The sequence below is a fragment of the Centruroides sculpturatus genome, unplaced genomic scaffold (genome assembly GCF_000671375.1).
Source record: "Centruroides sculpturatus isolate CEXI.00-Female unplaced genomic scaffold, Cexi_2.0 scaffold530, whole genome shotgun sequence".
Lineage (NCBI taxonomy): Eukaryota > Metazoa > Arthropoda > Arachnida > Scorpiones > Buthidae > Centruroides > Centruroides sculpturatus.
The window spans coordinates 213,423-229,232 of record NW_019386973.1 but is presented as its reverse complement, the minus strand read 5'-3'; the positions used below and the strand labels follow the sequence as shown (position 1 = coordinate 229,232).

The 15,810-nt window shown below is 30.6% G+C and overlaps 1 protein-coding gene across 1 annotated transcript in view; it reads left to right on the top strand.

The window, feature by feature from the left end:
- Window positions 1-15,810, top strand: part of LOC111615989 (transmembrane protein 189-like) — a 53,938-nt gene that overhangs the window by 17,557 nt on the left and 20,571 nt on the right. Inside the window, exons 2-4 of the mRNA XM_023357430.1 lie at window positions 8,556-8,675; window positions 11,918-12,009; window positions 12,923-13,141. Of these exons, the coding sequence (XP_023213198.1) occupies window positions 8,556-8,675; window positions 11,918-12,009; window positions 12,923-13,141 (431 nt within the window). The remainder of the gene's footprint in view (window positions 1-8,555; window positions 8,676-11,917; window positions 12,010-12,922; window positions 13,142-15,810) is intronic.

The following is a 15,810-nucleotide window of genomic DNA, read 5'->3' as shown; positions in this document are numbered from 1 at the left end:
GTCCCTTCTTCATATAAATGTTAACAATTTTTTTAAGCACCCTGCATATTTCATTGCAATTAGTTTTCAGTAGAAGAAAAAAACTAAGATTCGAAAACAAATAATAAATTCAGGTCTTTGAAAATTGCTTTATTATGTAGATATTTTATTTCCAAAAACTACTTATAAAAAATTTGTTTTTGTTAAGGACTTTATTTTCTTTAATATACTATGATATGAAAAAGTCAATTTTCCTGAATTTTGCTTTCTCCTTTATTATATAATTTTCATTAAAATTATAATGTTGGAAAACACTATTAGTAAATTAAATTATATATATATTATAATTCTGTTTGTTAAAAATATTTTTATATGAAATGTATTCTATTGTGACATATTTTTATATATTATTATTAAGTTAAAATTCAAAATTACAATATTAAAAAATGATGAACTATATTAGTACATGTTTTTAAAAAAAATGTAGATTTTATTTTCAAATTTTACATTTTGTCAAAATTGCAGATGAAGACTATTTGGCAATCAGCTGTTAGTTTTTGGGTGTGTCCTTCCCTTGACATTTGTTAGTTATTCAGTTCATGTCTATTATTAATTCAGAAATGTTTTTATGAAGGAATTTAATGCTCAAATAATTCAATGTTTTAAATCTGAACAAATTATTATAAAAAGATTGAATAAATGTATAATAGAAACTAAGTTATTAATGCTTTCATACTTCAAAAGTATTTATTAGTCATTTATTTTAAGTATATTAAAGATATGTAAAATTTAATTAAGTAATTTACTTAAGTGTTCTGTTTTTTATAATGAAATTTGATAAAATCAAAATATAAGATTAAAAAATGAAAATAAGAGGAAAATAATCTAAGTTCTTATTACAAATGAAATAGGAACAATTATGATAAAAAAAATATAAAAAAAACTTAATAGTGAAAATATAAAATAATAGAAAAATTTAAGAATAGCTTCATAATGTAAACTTTAAAAGGTTAATATTTTAATCTTTGTACTGTCTTTTATCTTAACAGTTTTATTTGATTTGTGATGAGAATTGATTAAAAGCTAAAAATATGAGAAAGATAATTTAATATTTTGATTTAATTCTGATATAAGATGCAATCAAATATTTGTTTACTTCATATCTGAATAAAAACTTCTTAAAAGTCTCATTTCTTGTAAAGTATTCTCTATTCCTATGAACTTTTGCTAGGTATTCAAATACTTCTCAGATGTGATGTTGGAGGTTGCACGACAGCAAATGATTGAAGTTCCAAAATCTAGTATTTTGCTATGACATCAGAAATACCAATCCCAATATTGTAATGCAGAGAACAGAAACCAAGTCATTCTGAAATCTGTCATCTTAAGGAATTTTAATACCTAATTAATTACAGAGATTGATGTAAATAATTATCAGCAAGTTAATCAATTTGTTTTTGAATATTTGGTAATAGTTAATTACTAACTTCTCTGTATAAGACAAATTATCAGTACTGTTACCTTATTCTCATTGTTTTCCAAATTACATTCACTTCCTACTTATTTATTTTATGTATTATATTTTATTATGCTTCAAATGGTATGCAGCATAGAAATATCTAAACAAGAACAGCATAATGATTAGATTTTTTTTTATAATTGACAAGCATTATTTATTCAATAGATCTATTATTTATAATAGATCTATTGATAAATATTGATAAATTTTGGTGAGCATATGTTGGGAAAGTTATCTGCAAACAAAGGGGGTTTGTTTCCAATTCGGCCACAACACACATGGAAGACAATTTATACCAGAGCAAACATTACATTGTGATCAAACTTTGGATGCTTGTAAAGATTGAACTTGTTCATGTAAATTAACATTATAAGAGAATGAATTTGTAGAAGCTGTAGGTTGTTAGCTTACAGTTTGCAATTGTTTCAGAAGTGATGACAATATGTACTTTTCTTAGTAAAGATTATCTTCATAACTGATGTCAAAATAGAAATATGATCACTATTTTTTCACAACTTGGCATTTTTAATTTATGTTCTCTATATGTAACAACTATCTGATGGCAAATTTTGATTGGTACCAATCTTTCAGTTGTTAAAAATAAATCACACTATATTGTTATTATTTAATAACTTAAATGACTTTTTTTTTTTGGCGGTATTAATCTTTTCAGAAATCATTTTATTGGATTTCAAGTGGAGATTTGAAGCCTAATGATTCCTGAATAAATAAATCTAAACAGATTTACTGCATAAAATGTCAAGAGTATCCTGTATCTAATTCTCAAATAGGTTGTAATAATCCTTTTGTCAGATACTATGATTTTTCTTTGACTGCACTCATACAAAACAACCAACCAAATATTTCTGGATTCTTTTAATTTTATTTTTATACTAAATCTTTAATAATAATGTCATTTGGTTGAGAAGTACTACACATAGCAACACTGTCTTACATATACTTTTAATTAAATTTATTCTAAGGTTTTGTAGTTTGAATTGATAGTTTGTAATGTGTCTTTGGTTTACACATGTTTTAACTTTAAATTACATTATGGGCTGATTCTCTAAACATATATTTAAATTATTAAAAATTTTAAAGAATTAAACAATGATAAAATCATCCTGAAGATAAATTTATAAGAAAAATAATTGATTTAAGAACCGAGTTATTTTTATATTTAAATACTATTTCAGCCATCCATAATTTGATCTATTTGTACAAATATGCACTGCTGGCCATTAAAATTGCTACACCATTAAGGCAGCATGCAAGAAATGCAAAATTTGTATGAAAGGTATGTACAACATGCTGGGATAGTCAAATGATTAGCATTTCAATGCATGCTTGTAAAGCAGATAGGAATAAGGCCACTTAGTCTGTATAAAAAGGAAGATTGCAAAGCTGGTTTCTCATACGGAAATTGCATTTGTATGTCGATTGCTTGTGTAAAGATTTTGTTATGCCTCATGTAAGGAGGAATGTCTACCAGTATGTGTCAGCATTTGATCATGGTAAAAGCATGGCCTGTAGAGACTGCAGTTTATTGTTACATGCTATTGCCGCTTGTGTTGGTCATGACCCCATGACTGTCACGAGAATATGGAATTGATGGGTCCAGAAGGGTCATATAGAATGCTGTGCAGGATCTCAGCAGCCTGTAATCAGTAACACCCAAGAGGACAGACATCATTTTCACAAGGTCTTGCAGTATCATACAGCCACATCATGTACCCTGAGTCAAGAACTTTGGTTGTTTTCAAAACAAGTGTCTGCACAGTCAGTAAGATTACATCTGCAGCACCATGGATTATCAGCATGGCAACCATTGCTGTGGCCTCCCTTGAAGCTGCAGCAGAGACAGGTGTGCCTACAATGGTGAGTTTAACGATGAATATATACACAGGAGTAGATGATATCATGTCATCTTTTACGACGAAGCCTTGTTCTGTGTACAGCATCATGATGGCCGTATCAGTGTGTGGAGGCATTGAAGGGAATGATCATTGTCAGTTTGCATTCATCATTGTCTTGTGGGCCCAGCACCTCAAGTGATGGTATGGGGTGCCATTGGGTACACATCCCAGTCAGCTCTTGTTTGTTTGCATAGCCAGTAATTTGGACAGCCTTCATTACATTTCTGATGTGTTAAGGCCCATCACTGTGCACTATCTTAAAGGCTTTTGTCATGCTACCTATCAACAGGACACTGCACGACCACATGCTGTCCATGCTGTCCTGACCTTTCTGAATACAGAGTGTTTGACTTTTGTCCTTGACAGCATGTTCTTCAGATCTGTCATCAATTGAGAGCGTCTGGTCAGTGGTTGCCGAGAAACTGGCAACCACCACTTGCCACCCAGTATGATAGTTGAACTCTGGCATAGAGTTGTGTCCATATAGACTACCGTACCTGTAACTGACATCCAAACTCTGTTCAATTCAATGCCCAGCCAAATTACAGCTGTTATTACTGCTAGAGGCGGCTGCTCTGGGAACTAATTTTTGCATGCTATGTACCTCAAAATTATCTGTTAATTTAATCATGTCTTCCTGTTATTATACTGTATAAGTATGATAAATTTGATTCTGCTATTTGCTTTCCTTCCTGGTGTAGCATTTTTAATGGCCAGCAGATAGTTGCATTGCCTATTTTTAGGTCATATCATATGAAAATTCTAGCATAAAAAATAACTAATAAAAATTTTCAGTAAACAAAATTAACACTTCTGTAACCTGTTACCAATGCGTTACATGTAAAAAAATACAGTGGGTGACAAATGTTTTCGAACTATCGCAAAGTTCTTCTTCGGATCAAATAGGTTTGGAATGCTTCAGAATAGAATGTAAAGATTTAAAATGAAATTGAATGTCATTTCGACGAAATCCCGTTTCGCCGGGCATACGTGATTGTGCGTTGATGGATATAATTACGGATTGGCATCTATGAGTGTCTGACAGATTAAGCTCCTCCCAGTTGACACAGGTGGTTTCTCGGCCAGCTTTGTAAATGGCTATGGCTTGTAACCATTTAAGATGGTGCTGGTAGGGTGTGCTGACAATGATTTTGGCCTTGTCAAACTCCGTCTCGATATCTGGATCAGATGCATATGTAGCGAGGGCAGTAGTGTGCTGTCCATGTTGAATGTCTGCTCTTACATGAGTACTTAAGGAACGTTTGGTAGAACCAATATATAACAAGTCCTTGCCCCATCTGTTGTCCTTAAATGGGGTGGAGTGTATACCAGGAAGTCTGGTACGATCCAGAGAGTCTTTTTCATTTCAGTAACAGGTTACAGAAGTGAGGATTTTACTCCAGTGTTGAAGTAAAGATGAACTCTGTATTTAAACAAAATTAATCTTGAACAGAATAAGATGAATTAATAACAGTACACCTTCATATATTGCCAGCAAAACTAATGTTTATTTTAATTACAAAAAAGTTGAAAATACAAAAAACTAAGAATTGAATGTTTAAACCAGGTCTACAGTCTGAGTCAGAAGCAAATCCGCTACTAGAGAAGGCAGAGGGTAAAAATGGATTGACTCCAACTCTTGTTTTTTTTATTATGTAGATACACAACATAACAATACCAGCATATTTGAAATTAAGAAATATTTACTGATGTTTTCATCCATTTATAACAGACATCTTCAGGCATATAATACAAAACAAAATGACTACATTAAAATTAAATGCATTTTTTACAAACGATTTACAAATTCAAATTAAAATTGTTTCTGGAACAAAGTATGTTTACAGTTTAAAATTATTTTTGATATATGTTACAAAACCGTTTAAAATTATTTTTAAACAAAATACATATTTTGTTTAAAAATATTTTTGAATAGATATTATTGTTTATTATGTACTTTATATTAAGCTCCTAATAGGAATGTTGGCCTCCTATATTGTATTATAGGAACCTCCTGTAATGCAAGATTTTATTTTATGATGATTCCCCTACTTCATGATCTTTCTTTGCATATCACTAATAATTGTTGATTTCCTTTCAGAAATTGATAGTAAAATAAATTCTATGTTAGCTAATTCTAAATTTTTGTCAAAAGACTCATGCAAAGCAGCTAACAAGAATTGGATTAAATCTAGTGTTTGTTGAATACTTTATTATAGCCTCAGAGGGAAAACATTGCGTGTTAGTGTTGTTAAAGTTGATAGTGGTGATAGTGAAAAATTCTTTGAAAAAAAAAAAGGATAAGTACTTTCAGTTTTGACAGGAATGCCTGATGATTCACTTGGTAGTTATGAAATGTCATTCTGGGTTAATACAATGAAAGAAGTATACTTTAAATTATTATTTGTAGACAGGAGTCTTGAGTCAGGCAGTATTTTTTGAGTTGGAGAGTTAGTCTAACAATTTCACAGCCCTGGTTTAAACAAAAACATTAGTAAAAATAAAAAGATTTTGCTGGAAATTAAAAGGTGTTAAGCATATGATCTTAATCAGCAGTTGCAGTTGGACATTTAGATGTCAGTAAAAACTTTTTGTTCATTTTTTTTATAATTAGTCAAAAATAGCAGAATTTGTTTTTGATTTTAAAATTTGTTGCTAGAATATAAATGTATTATTATGTTCTTATATCCAAAGCTAGTTATTTCTTAATTATTACAATATGACTTCTTGATTGTAACATGTTTCTCTAATGTTTGAATATTTAAAAAAAATAAATTTTTCCAAGTGTCATTTGACTAGTTCAAAAGTCCACTTGAGGTATTACTTCTCAGAATAATAAGCACTTTGATGTGGAAATAGTGACTAACTACAAAATCATTCTAGAAGAATTTTTATTAAAATCATCATCAAAATTATGCATTGTAATATATTATCTATATTACCTTATCATCATCACATAGCATACAATAAAAATAAATTTTGATCAACAGAAAAATGAATATGATATTTACTTGTAAAACAGTTTTCTAAGCATTTCCAATATTCTGTATGGTGAGAGTTGGAGAGGTTAATGGTTCAGATTTCAAGTCTAACTCTAAACATGCAATTAAAAGATTCATCCATTTGTTTGATGGAAAAGTTTGTTGTAAATAGCTCTTGGTAGATATAAATTATATATAGAATGCATCATTTAATTGAAAGATAATTAATGCTATCAAATGAAATTTAAGATGTTAATCGTGAAATTATACAAAGCTTGGATTGTCTTATAGTGTTTGAGATATTGGTAATCAGAGAGGATGGGAGAGAATTAAAAATAATAAATGTAATAAGAGAGAAAATTGGATGTAGAATGCATCTCCCAGAAAATGATTAGTATTTATATAATCTTCACCAAAATTTTGTTAATCTGTTGACCCACTGTTAAGATTAAAGTTTTACAAAAGAAATACTTGATATTCTAATACTATTTGAAAATTTTTCAAACAAAAAGGACAATCCTTGCCAAATTGTGTACAGGAATGTTAGAATAGTCTACCAGTTTAATATAGATAGGTTTTAGCCATCTCTGTAATCATAGTGAAGGTATTGGAATATATTCAAGTATTTCCTTATTAGGTCCTCCTAATAATCTTAAGAGGACCTCTGTGTAAAATAGTGCAAACACACAAACAACTTTGCTTGAAGTGGAGGAACCTATCCAGCAAGACAAAAAGTCTTTACTGATTGCCTCCCACAAATGCTAGCACCTATACTGTTACTAATTTTGGACATATCTGTAAACTAGACAATGTTCTGTGAACAAAGTTACATTATTCATATGTCAGTCAAGATGAGAGAGAGAAAGAAGACTAGATAATGTTTGTCAAACATAGCCTCAGTTTGAAAGTACAGATGCAGAGGAGGAAGACCCATCAAGAGAACTACTTGGAATCATAGATGTGGCCAGTAATTGCAAGGCATGCAGTATGCTGCCAAACTTTACAGTTTAGTCTGACAGTCCTTACAAAGGGAGCAAAGGCTATTTTGGGTATAACCATATAGTAAAAATCCAAAAGAGGACATGTGATTGTAGACTCCAATTTTTTCCATGAGTTCATACCTCTGCATAACCAGAAGATATACCTGGTCTTGTCTTAAACTATCTTAAGGTATAAATTTCATAAGAGACTATATATAATCAAGTGATACTCCACAAAACTTGGCTGAAGAAAACTGCACTCTTTTACCAAACAAGGGGTTACCATAAACACTGTCAAGAATATGGCAATAGCTTTATACTCTTTAATGTCACAATTTAAAAAAGGTCAAGTATTGATATTTTATGGGACACATCATAAATCCAAACCCGGATTTATCATGTGTTCCATCTTGATGTGTCATTAGTCTTGATATTGCATGATGAGTGAGTGCCTCCTGTTAATATACTTTTTGTGTAATGTTTTGCCTTGTTAATAATTTATTTTGTTACAGTGTACTCATGACAGTTGTTATCAGTCAGTTTATTGACTTTCACTGCAATTATTAAGGACAACAATTTTTCTGGTTGTGATTTATTTCCTATCTCTGTCTTACTTTTTCTTATCATATTGAATATATTTTCCTGTTGCTACACAGCAATACAGGGAAGGCCTTACAATGCATTATCAGCCTTACTATTTTACAAGATTACAAATCTTTATATAATCCCACAAATCTCAAATAACCATCTGGTTAGGTGGTGGTAGCATAGTTGGTAACTATGCTACACTAAAACAAAGAAAAAAGTCCAATTACTATAAATGTGGATAAAATGGAATATGCAAAAATATGTGCAGACCTCATTGTGTGTACATTTTTTTTTATTTCCAAAATGAGAATGTATTGACATAACATTAAAGTTACTATATATCTTTTATTTAATTAAAGCTGTAATTTAAGGAATATAGTTTTCTTTTATGACTGAACTTAGAGAAACACAATTCATTTAACAATTTTCAGGAATCAGTTTGATTGTAAAAATGAAGTTATACTGTACTAAATAATGCTTATATGGTTTTATTTTGGTAAATTTAATTTTTAATGTTTGTGAAAGGATTTTATATAAAATGTTAAAAAATAATGATATTTCCTATTACAAAATTTTAATATTTTTAATCTAGGTAAACGTATTCAAGAAATGATCTGTGTGATATTGTGCCTTACTTTAATGGCAATCAATTTCTGCCAACTGATGTATTATTTTCAACCTAGTCAATGGAGCTATATCCTCCTTGCAGCCTGTAAGTTGAAATTTTAAAATTTAATGTAATATATTAATCTATACTAATACAGTGGTACCTCAGGATACGAACGCCTCAGTATACAAAATTTTCAGGATACAACATGAAATTCGAACATGTTTTTGTTCCACGATATGAACAAAAACTCACCATATGACGTTACATTAGTTCACAGTGCCATTTTTTATTCACTTCGGTCTCAGTCCACGTGTTTGCTTCGTCGTGGAAGGATCTTGCTCAATAAAGGAAATCTTGAGATATTATCAGAAAGTGATTGATTTTATTGAAAAGAAACATCCCGACAAGGTTCACACTGGCCGTATTGCTGCTCGGAGTAATGACATTTGCCTAAGTCATTTTAGAAACATTTTAAAAAGTAGGCAAAGCCAAACCTCTTTGGATAGATATTTTACCAAGCGACCTCTATCCAGTGAAAGTGCTGGTGGAAGTGAAGGAAAGAAAGCAAAGAGCAGTGAATAAAAATTTTTTAAAAATATATAAAACAACACTAATTTTTTAATCTTTTCTAAGTTATTGTTACATTATGTTATGTAAGTTAAGTTTTAGTATCATTTCCCTTCTCCCACTCTTACGCCACCAGTTCGCAGTTTTGTAAGATTACTTACTGAAAAAAATTACTTACCAACAAAAAAATTGTAGGATTACTTACCGAGTGTGCACTGTTTGACGTTGCCATTGCTTAAGCTTGTTTTTGTCGCGGAGCAGTGCACCAAACAGCGGCCGCGATTTCTGATAAGTTATTTTTCTGCAAAAAATTCGTTGACCTTTGGAGACATATTAATATAAATAATTTTTATGGCCGTTGAATAAGAAATGTTTCTTTCACAAGAAATGTATAAAATTACAGTACTGTATTAGACTTACGGTACCTAATTTACATACTGTACAGACGATAGTAAACTCAACTTACTCGCCTAAACTCTCCATAGCATGGTGCTGGACGGCGTAAAGTATATACTGTAAGGTCTCTTTTTATGCGGTGGATACGTTCTACAGAAAAGCACATACAAAAAATTCGCATAAAAAAAGACTTTACTTGCCTTGAAAAAGTAGGGATACGTTCCATAATTTTCTAAAATCGCATAAAACCAAAACAACAAGTTAAAATTAACTTAAAACCGCATAAAAAAGTTTGCAGAAATTAAAAGAAATAGGCTGCTTAATACTGCAACTTGAAATCAGCAAAATTTAAACTCGCTACTTATTATAAAAATTAACAAAACACCGCTAAAATAAAATTTAATTTCAAAACAATTACAGTTTATACCTTTCAATGCGAAACTCAGAATGATGTAATAGCACTTGTCGATAGTAAGTATCATGTACAAGGGCAAATTTGCAAAAGCTCACTCTAAAAACCCCGAATTGCAAAAGCTCACTCTAAAAACAAATCACTGACATCTGGATGTGAAGAGTTAATTAAAATCCCTTTAGTTTCTCTCCCGAGTTAACTCGGGCAGGTTACATAGTGTTACATAAAACACTGCCCTTAAGGGCATTTTTGAAATTTTTTTTGAATTTTTGGAATGTTTTTTTAAGTCTCCAAATTTTTAAAAAATATTTAAAAATATACGGCAGTTAGTGTTCACCCTACTTTAAACCCTTGTCCTCCCGCGATGTCTATGAGAATGCCCCAGGAAATCCAACTCCAGCTGTGTTCAAGGTCATCCAGATGTGTAAACAATGACTCATCGGTGTTAAATTTCACAGAAGGGCGAGACAAAGGAAGTTAAACTTTGAAGCTTTTTCTTCAAAATTAATGCATTTCTTTCATTTTTTTTCAGTTTTAAGTATTTTTTATGTTTAATTACATTTATATCAAAAATTGCTAGGAACTAAAGCGATTAAGGTGGATCTAGCTGTCCTTTACATCCATAAACGTTATATGTCAGTGGAACAAATGGAGTGAGCTTTGAGCGTTCCACGATTTTTGGAGACTGTCTATACGCGGGCTTTTTAAACAAGTCTATATGTATGTTTGTCCAAAAAATTTTTGGATGAAATACAAACCGCACAACTTCAAAATCGCATAAAAATAATCCGTATAAAAAGAGACTTTACAGTATATAATTATAATAAAGTTAAAATAAATTAAGTTAATATATAATTATATATACAGCACCTAATTTATATATAATACTGTACAGACTATAGTAAACTCAACTTACTCGCCTAAACTCTCTAGCATGTAAGTAGTTTGGCTGTTTGTCTACTATTGGTCTAGATTCAACTAATCCTGTTGTGACACGAGTCAGTGACGACATTTTATGAGTTCCTTTTAGCGTCTTTATACGAATACTGTCGCAATTTTTTCGCCATGTTATAGGAATCTCCGTTATAGGAACCTGAGTTATGAGGGTCTACTGATTGTGCGTTGATGGATATAATTACGGATTGGCATCTATGAGTGTCTGACAGATTAAGCTCCTCCCAGTTGACACAGGTGGTTTCTCGGCCAGCTTTGTAAATGGCTATGGCTTGTAACCATTTAAGATGGTGCTGGTAGGGTGTGCTGACAATGATTTTGGCCTTGTCAAACTCCGTCTCGATATCTGGATCAGATGCATATGTAGCGAGGGCAGTAGTGTGCTGTCCATGTTGAATGTCTGCTCTTACATGAGTACTTAAGGAACGTTTGGTAGAACCAATATATAACAAGTCCTTGCCCCATCTGTTGTCCTTAAATGGGGTGGAGTGTATACCAGGAAGTCTGGTACGATCCAGAGAGTCTTTTTCATTTCAGTAACAGGTTACAGAAGTGAGGATTTTACTCCAGTGTTGAAGTAAAGATGAACTCTGTATTTAAACAAAATTAATCTTGAACAGAATAAGATGAATTAATAACAGTACACCTTCATATATTGCCAGCAAAACTAATGTTTATTTTAATTACAAAAAAGTTGAAAATACAAAAAACTAAGAATTGAATGTTTAAACCAGGTCTACAGTCTGAGTCAGAAGCAAATCCGCTACTAGAGAAGGCAGAGGGTAAAAATGGATTGACTCCAACTCTTGTTTTTTTTATTATGTAGATACACAACATAACAATACCAGCATATTTGAAATTAAGAAATATTTACTGATGTTTTCATCCATTTATAACAGACATCTTCAGGCATATAATACAAAACAAAANGAAGTAGCTGCTTAGTTTTTAAGTATTTTTATAATTTAAGCTGTTCTTTTTTCTTAAAAAAATATTTTATAAAATTTATTTTCAGTTTGTGGAATAATTACAGCAGATTTTTTGAGTGGATTAGTCCATTGGGGAGCAGATACATGGGGTTCTGTAGAACTACCAATTATTGGAAAAGTAAGTATTTTTATTTTGGAACATCAAGAAATGTAGGCTATTTTTAAAATTTTAATTTTTTAAAAAATTTTAAAACAAAAAAAGTTTTATTTGAAAAAGAGAAATTTATTCTGTGTGTAGCATCGTTGCAATCCAAACAATAATTTAGGTAAATGATCAAACAGCAATTGGTTAGAAAAACGTTATGGTTTATTTAAACCCTAACGTATGGTTTTCTAACTAATTGCTATTTGATCATTTACCAAAATTATTGTTTGGATTGCAAAGACGCTACACACAGAATTTGAAGATATAGCAACCATGTCTTCTACATTGAGATAAATTTAACTTTTAACTATTCATTTTTTTTTTTTAACTTGTATGACTGGTCATATTTTTTATATTTTTTATTTATAACTATTGTATGTTGACTTTTAACATTAAGTGACATAATGTTATAATTTATAAATGTCATAATTTATAAATGACATAATTTATTAAGTGACATAAGTCACAGTTTATTAAGTGGCAGACAGACATATTATCTGTATGAGTATTTACTGAAAATTGGATCTTAATTTAAAATTATATTTGGTCCTAAATACTATCAAACTACTTTTTATGCTTTACAGACATATATTTTCAAGTTGTTTCATTTTAAAATCTAGTCTTGATGAATACTTATTTCTACTGAACTGAAATTTATTCTTAAGCCATATCTATTTTTATAAACATGCTTATCTCTATAGTATAATTTTTTTTATTGCAGTATTTAATAATTTTAATAGAATCATTATTAAATGACTAGTTTTTTCATTACTCTTGATGTTGATGATGATGTTTTATTAATGTATAAAATTAATTTTATATTATTAATTTTATATTAATTTAAATAACTAAATATTTTTACTTAAACAATCATTTATTTCTACAGGCTTTTATTCGTCCATTCCGAGAACATCACATAGATCCAACAGCGATAACACGCCATGATTTTATAGAAACGAATGGTGATAATTTTATGGTTACCATTCCAGCACTGGCTTACATGGCCTATAAGTTCTTCACTTATCCTGAAGAGAAAATACATGAAAATTACATTGGAAATAGTTTTCTGTTTTTGTTAGCTATATTTGTGGCAATGACCAATCAAGTAAGTCAAAGATACTCATTTATTGATGTCATTTTCGTGTAGAAAGTATCATAATCCTTATATTCATACATATCCAATTGGATACGATACTTGCTTTGCCCTCATGGAACACCTTAGATGGTTAGATGGAACACCTTAGATACATATTTTTAAATCCAGTTTTACATCAGCGTGCACAAATTATAAAGGGGAAATGGTTTTGTCAATGGCCTGTCAAGAATTGATTGACAACATGGTTTAACCATTCGTTGAGTCCTGGTAGGACAACTCTGCACAGGAGCAACATGGTTTTGATAATTTTCTCAAACTTACATTCAAATGCTTGTTCAAATTTTATTCCAAAAGCTGTTACGAAGAACCATTAGGAAATTGTTACAAAACCTGATGAAGAACATGGAAGGAGTTTGAAAAGATTTATTTTTGTTTGTTTTCTTTATCTACACACCATCATCAGTTTGGAGTATGTGATTAATTAATGTGTGCATAGGGTCATGCAAAGTTATCCATTGGGATATTGTATTTGATTTGATATATTATCTCATTATAATCACATTTGAGGCAATGTACGTTCTGGTTGGCTTTTATCTGGGTTAACTGACACTATTTAAATCAATAATTATTTTATTATCTTCCTCGTAACATATGTTTTTCCACAAAACTCAACCCCTCCCTGTTTTTAAAGTAATGGGAGACTTTGTTGTAGGTAATTGGTTGCTAAATCTCTTGTAAAAGTACCTTCTAAGCTGTGTCTAGCTGTTTATATTTTGATTGACACTATTTAAATGAATAAGAATCTTGTCAGAACTGTCTAGCTATAGATTTGGCACAAAAGTCAATGTTCCTTTCTGCTATCTCCTTGGAGACAAAATGTAAACAAACATTGTAAAATTGTTTGTTTTAGTCATCTTTTAAGCTCTGATATGATAATTGTAATTTTTTACACCATTTAAAAAAGTAAGCATCTTGTCAAAACCATCTAGCTATAAATTTGCCAGAAAATTAAACATCTCTCCCTGCTGTAATAAGAGAAAATTTCTAAATAATTATTTAGAAATTTTCTCTTAAAAAACTACTATAATAAGCAATTTTATGTTTTTTATAATAATAATAATAGTTGAAATGTAAATAGTAATATGTAAACAATATTGTAGCAGAAAGTTTCTTCACTGAGATTTCTGTAAATGTAACCACACCCTGCAGCAAGGTAAATGGAGATAGCTATGTAAATAATAGGCTCTAGTATAGCTTGTTCAGATTCTAAAGCTGTGCTTGGCTAATTTTTATTTTGATTGACTTTATATCTTTTTGTCATTTTATAGCTGCTTAGAGAAATATATAACTCATAATGGGAGAGGGAAGATTAGTTTGTAATTTATGTTTTGTTTTTATTTTTAAAGAAAGCATATACAGTAAATCAATTTCTTTATTTACAGATGAAAAATAAGAAAAAATAATACAAAAATACTAATAAAAGACAAAGGTAATACAAAACTATGGAAAAATGCAGAAATACACATAATTCAAATATCATAGAAAATACAGAAATAATGAAAAAAAATACTGACCATAATATAAAAATAATAACAACATAAAAAATAGTACTACACAGATTTATGTGAAGTTTACTTTTATGTGATAATGTTTGAAGCATTAGATGAGACAAAGAGGCTAATTGCATTGTTTGCAAAAATACTTTACTAAAGTTCTTTTTTCTTTGCTGCACATATCATACAAATTCTCTAAGTTTCTACTTTCTCATATTTCAGATTTGCTCGAAAAGTGTTAACCTAGGAGGCAGCCTAGAGAAGGCAAATGTGATTCTCTTACCATGGAAAATACAGTAATACAATATATATTTGATCATTTTAGAGCTTGTATTACTGTATTTTTAAAAAATGCACCATTACTACTCAATACTGTTACCATATTTATTGAATAATTCCTCAATTAATTTCAGTTTAAAATTAACCTTCCTTCTAATTTTTTTATATATACAGGGTTCCTACGCACCTGGAAAGTCAGGAAAAATCAGGGATTTTCATTAGTGTTTGGAAAAAGTCAGGGAAAGTCAGGGAATTTGTCTCCTTAACTGCATTGTTGATCTCGTTTGCTGAATATGGATGACCAATCACAGCCCATCTGCAGGCGGCAAGAAGTAATGCTGCAATCTTTAAAACCTGAGATAACTCGGGCAAGTTTCATAGCATTATATAAAACTCGGGCATTTGGGCCCTCCGAAAAAATTTTTTCCGTTTTTTTTGGATGTTTATTAAGTCTTCAAATTTTTTCAAAAATTTTTTCCCGTGCGAAAATATTTTATCGTGATTTTAATATACAGTAGAACCTCCATTATCTGGACCTCCATTATCCGGATTTTCGATTATCCGGATTGTTCAAAATAAACAAAATTTTACGAATATGCTGATTTGCACTTGGCTAATTACGACACTGTTTATGCACGTGATGGAATGCATAACTTTTTTGTTTCAACAACGTCTCACCCAGCACAGTGGTCATAAACTCTTAATATATTTTATGTAGAAATAAAAATATAACTTGACATACGTATTTATAAATAATTTATATTCAAATTACATCATTTCTATGACCAAGGGCGGCGTAAGGCATGGACGACGTGGGCCACCGCCTATGCCTCGCGGTCCGAAGGG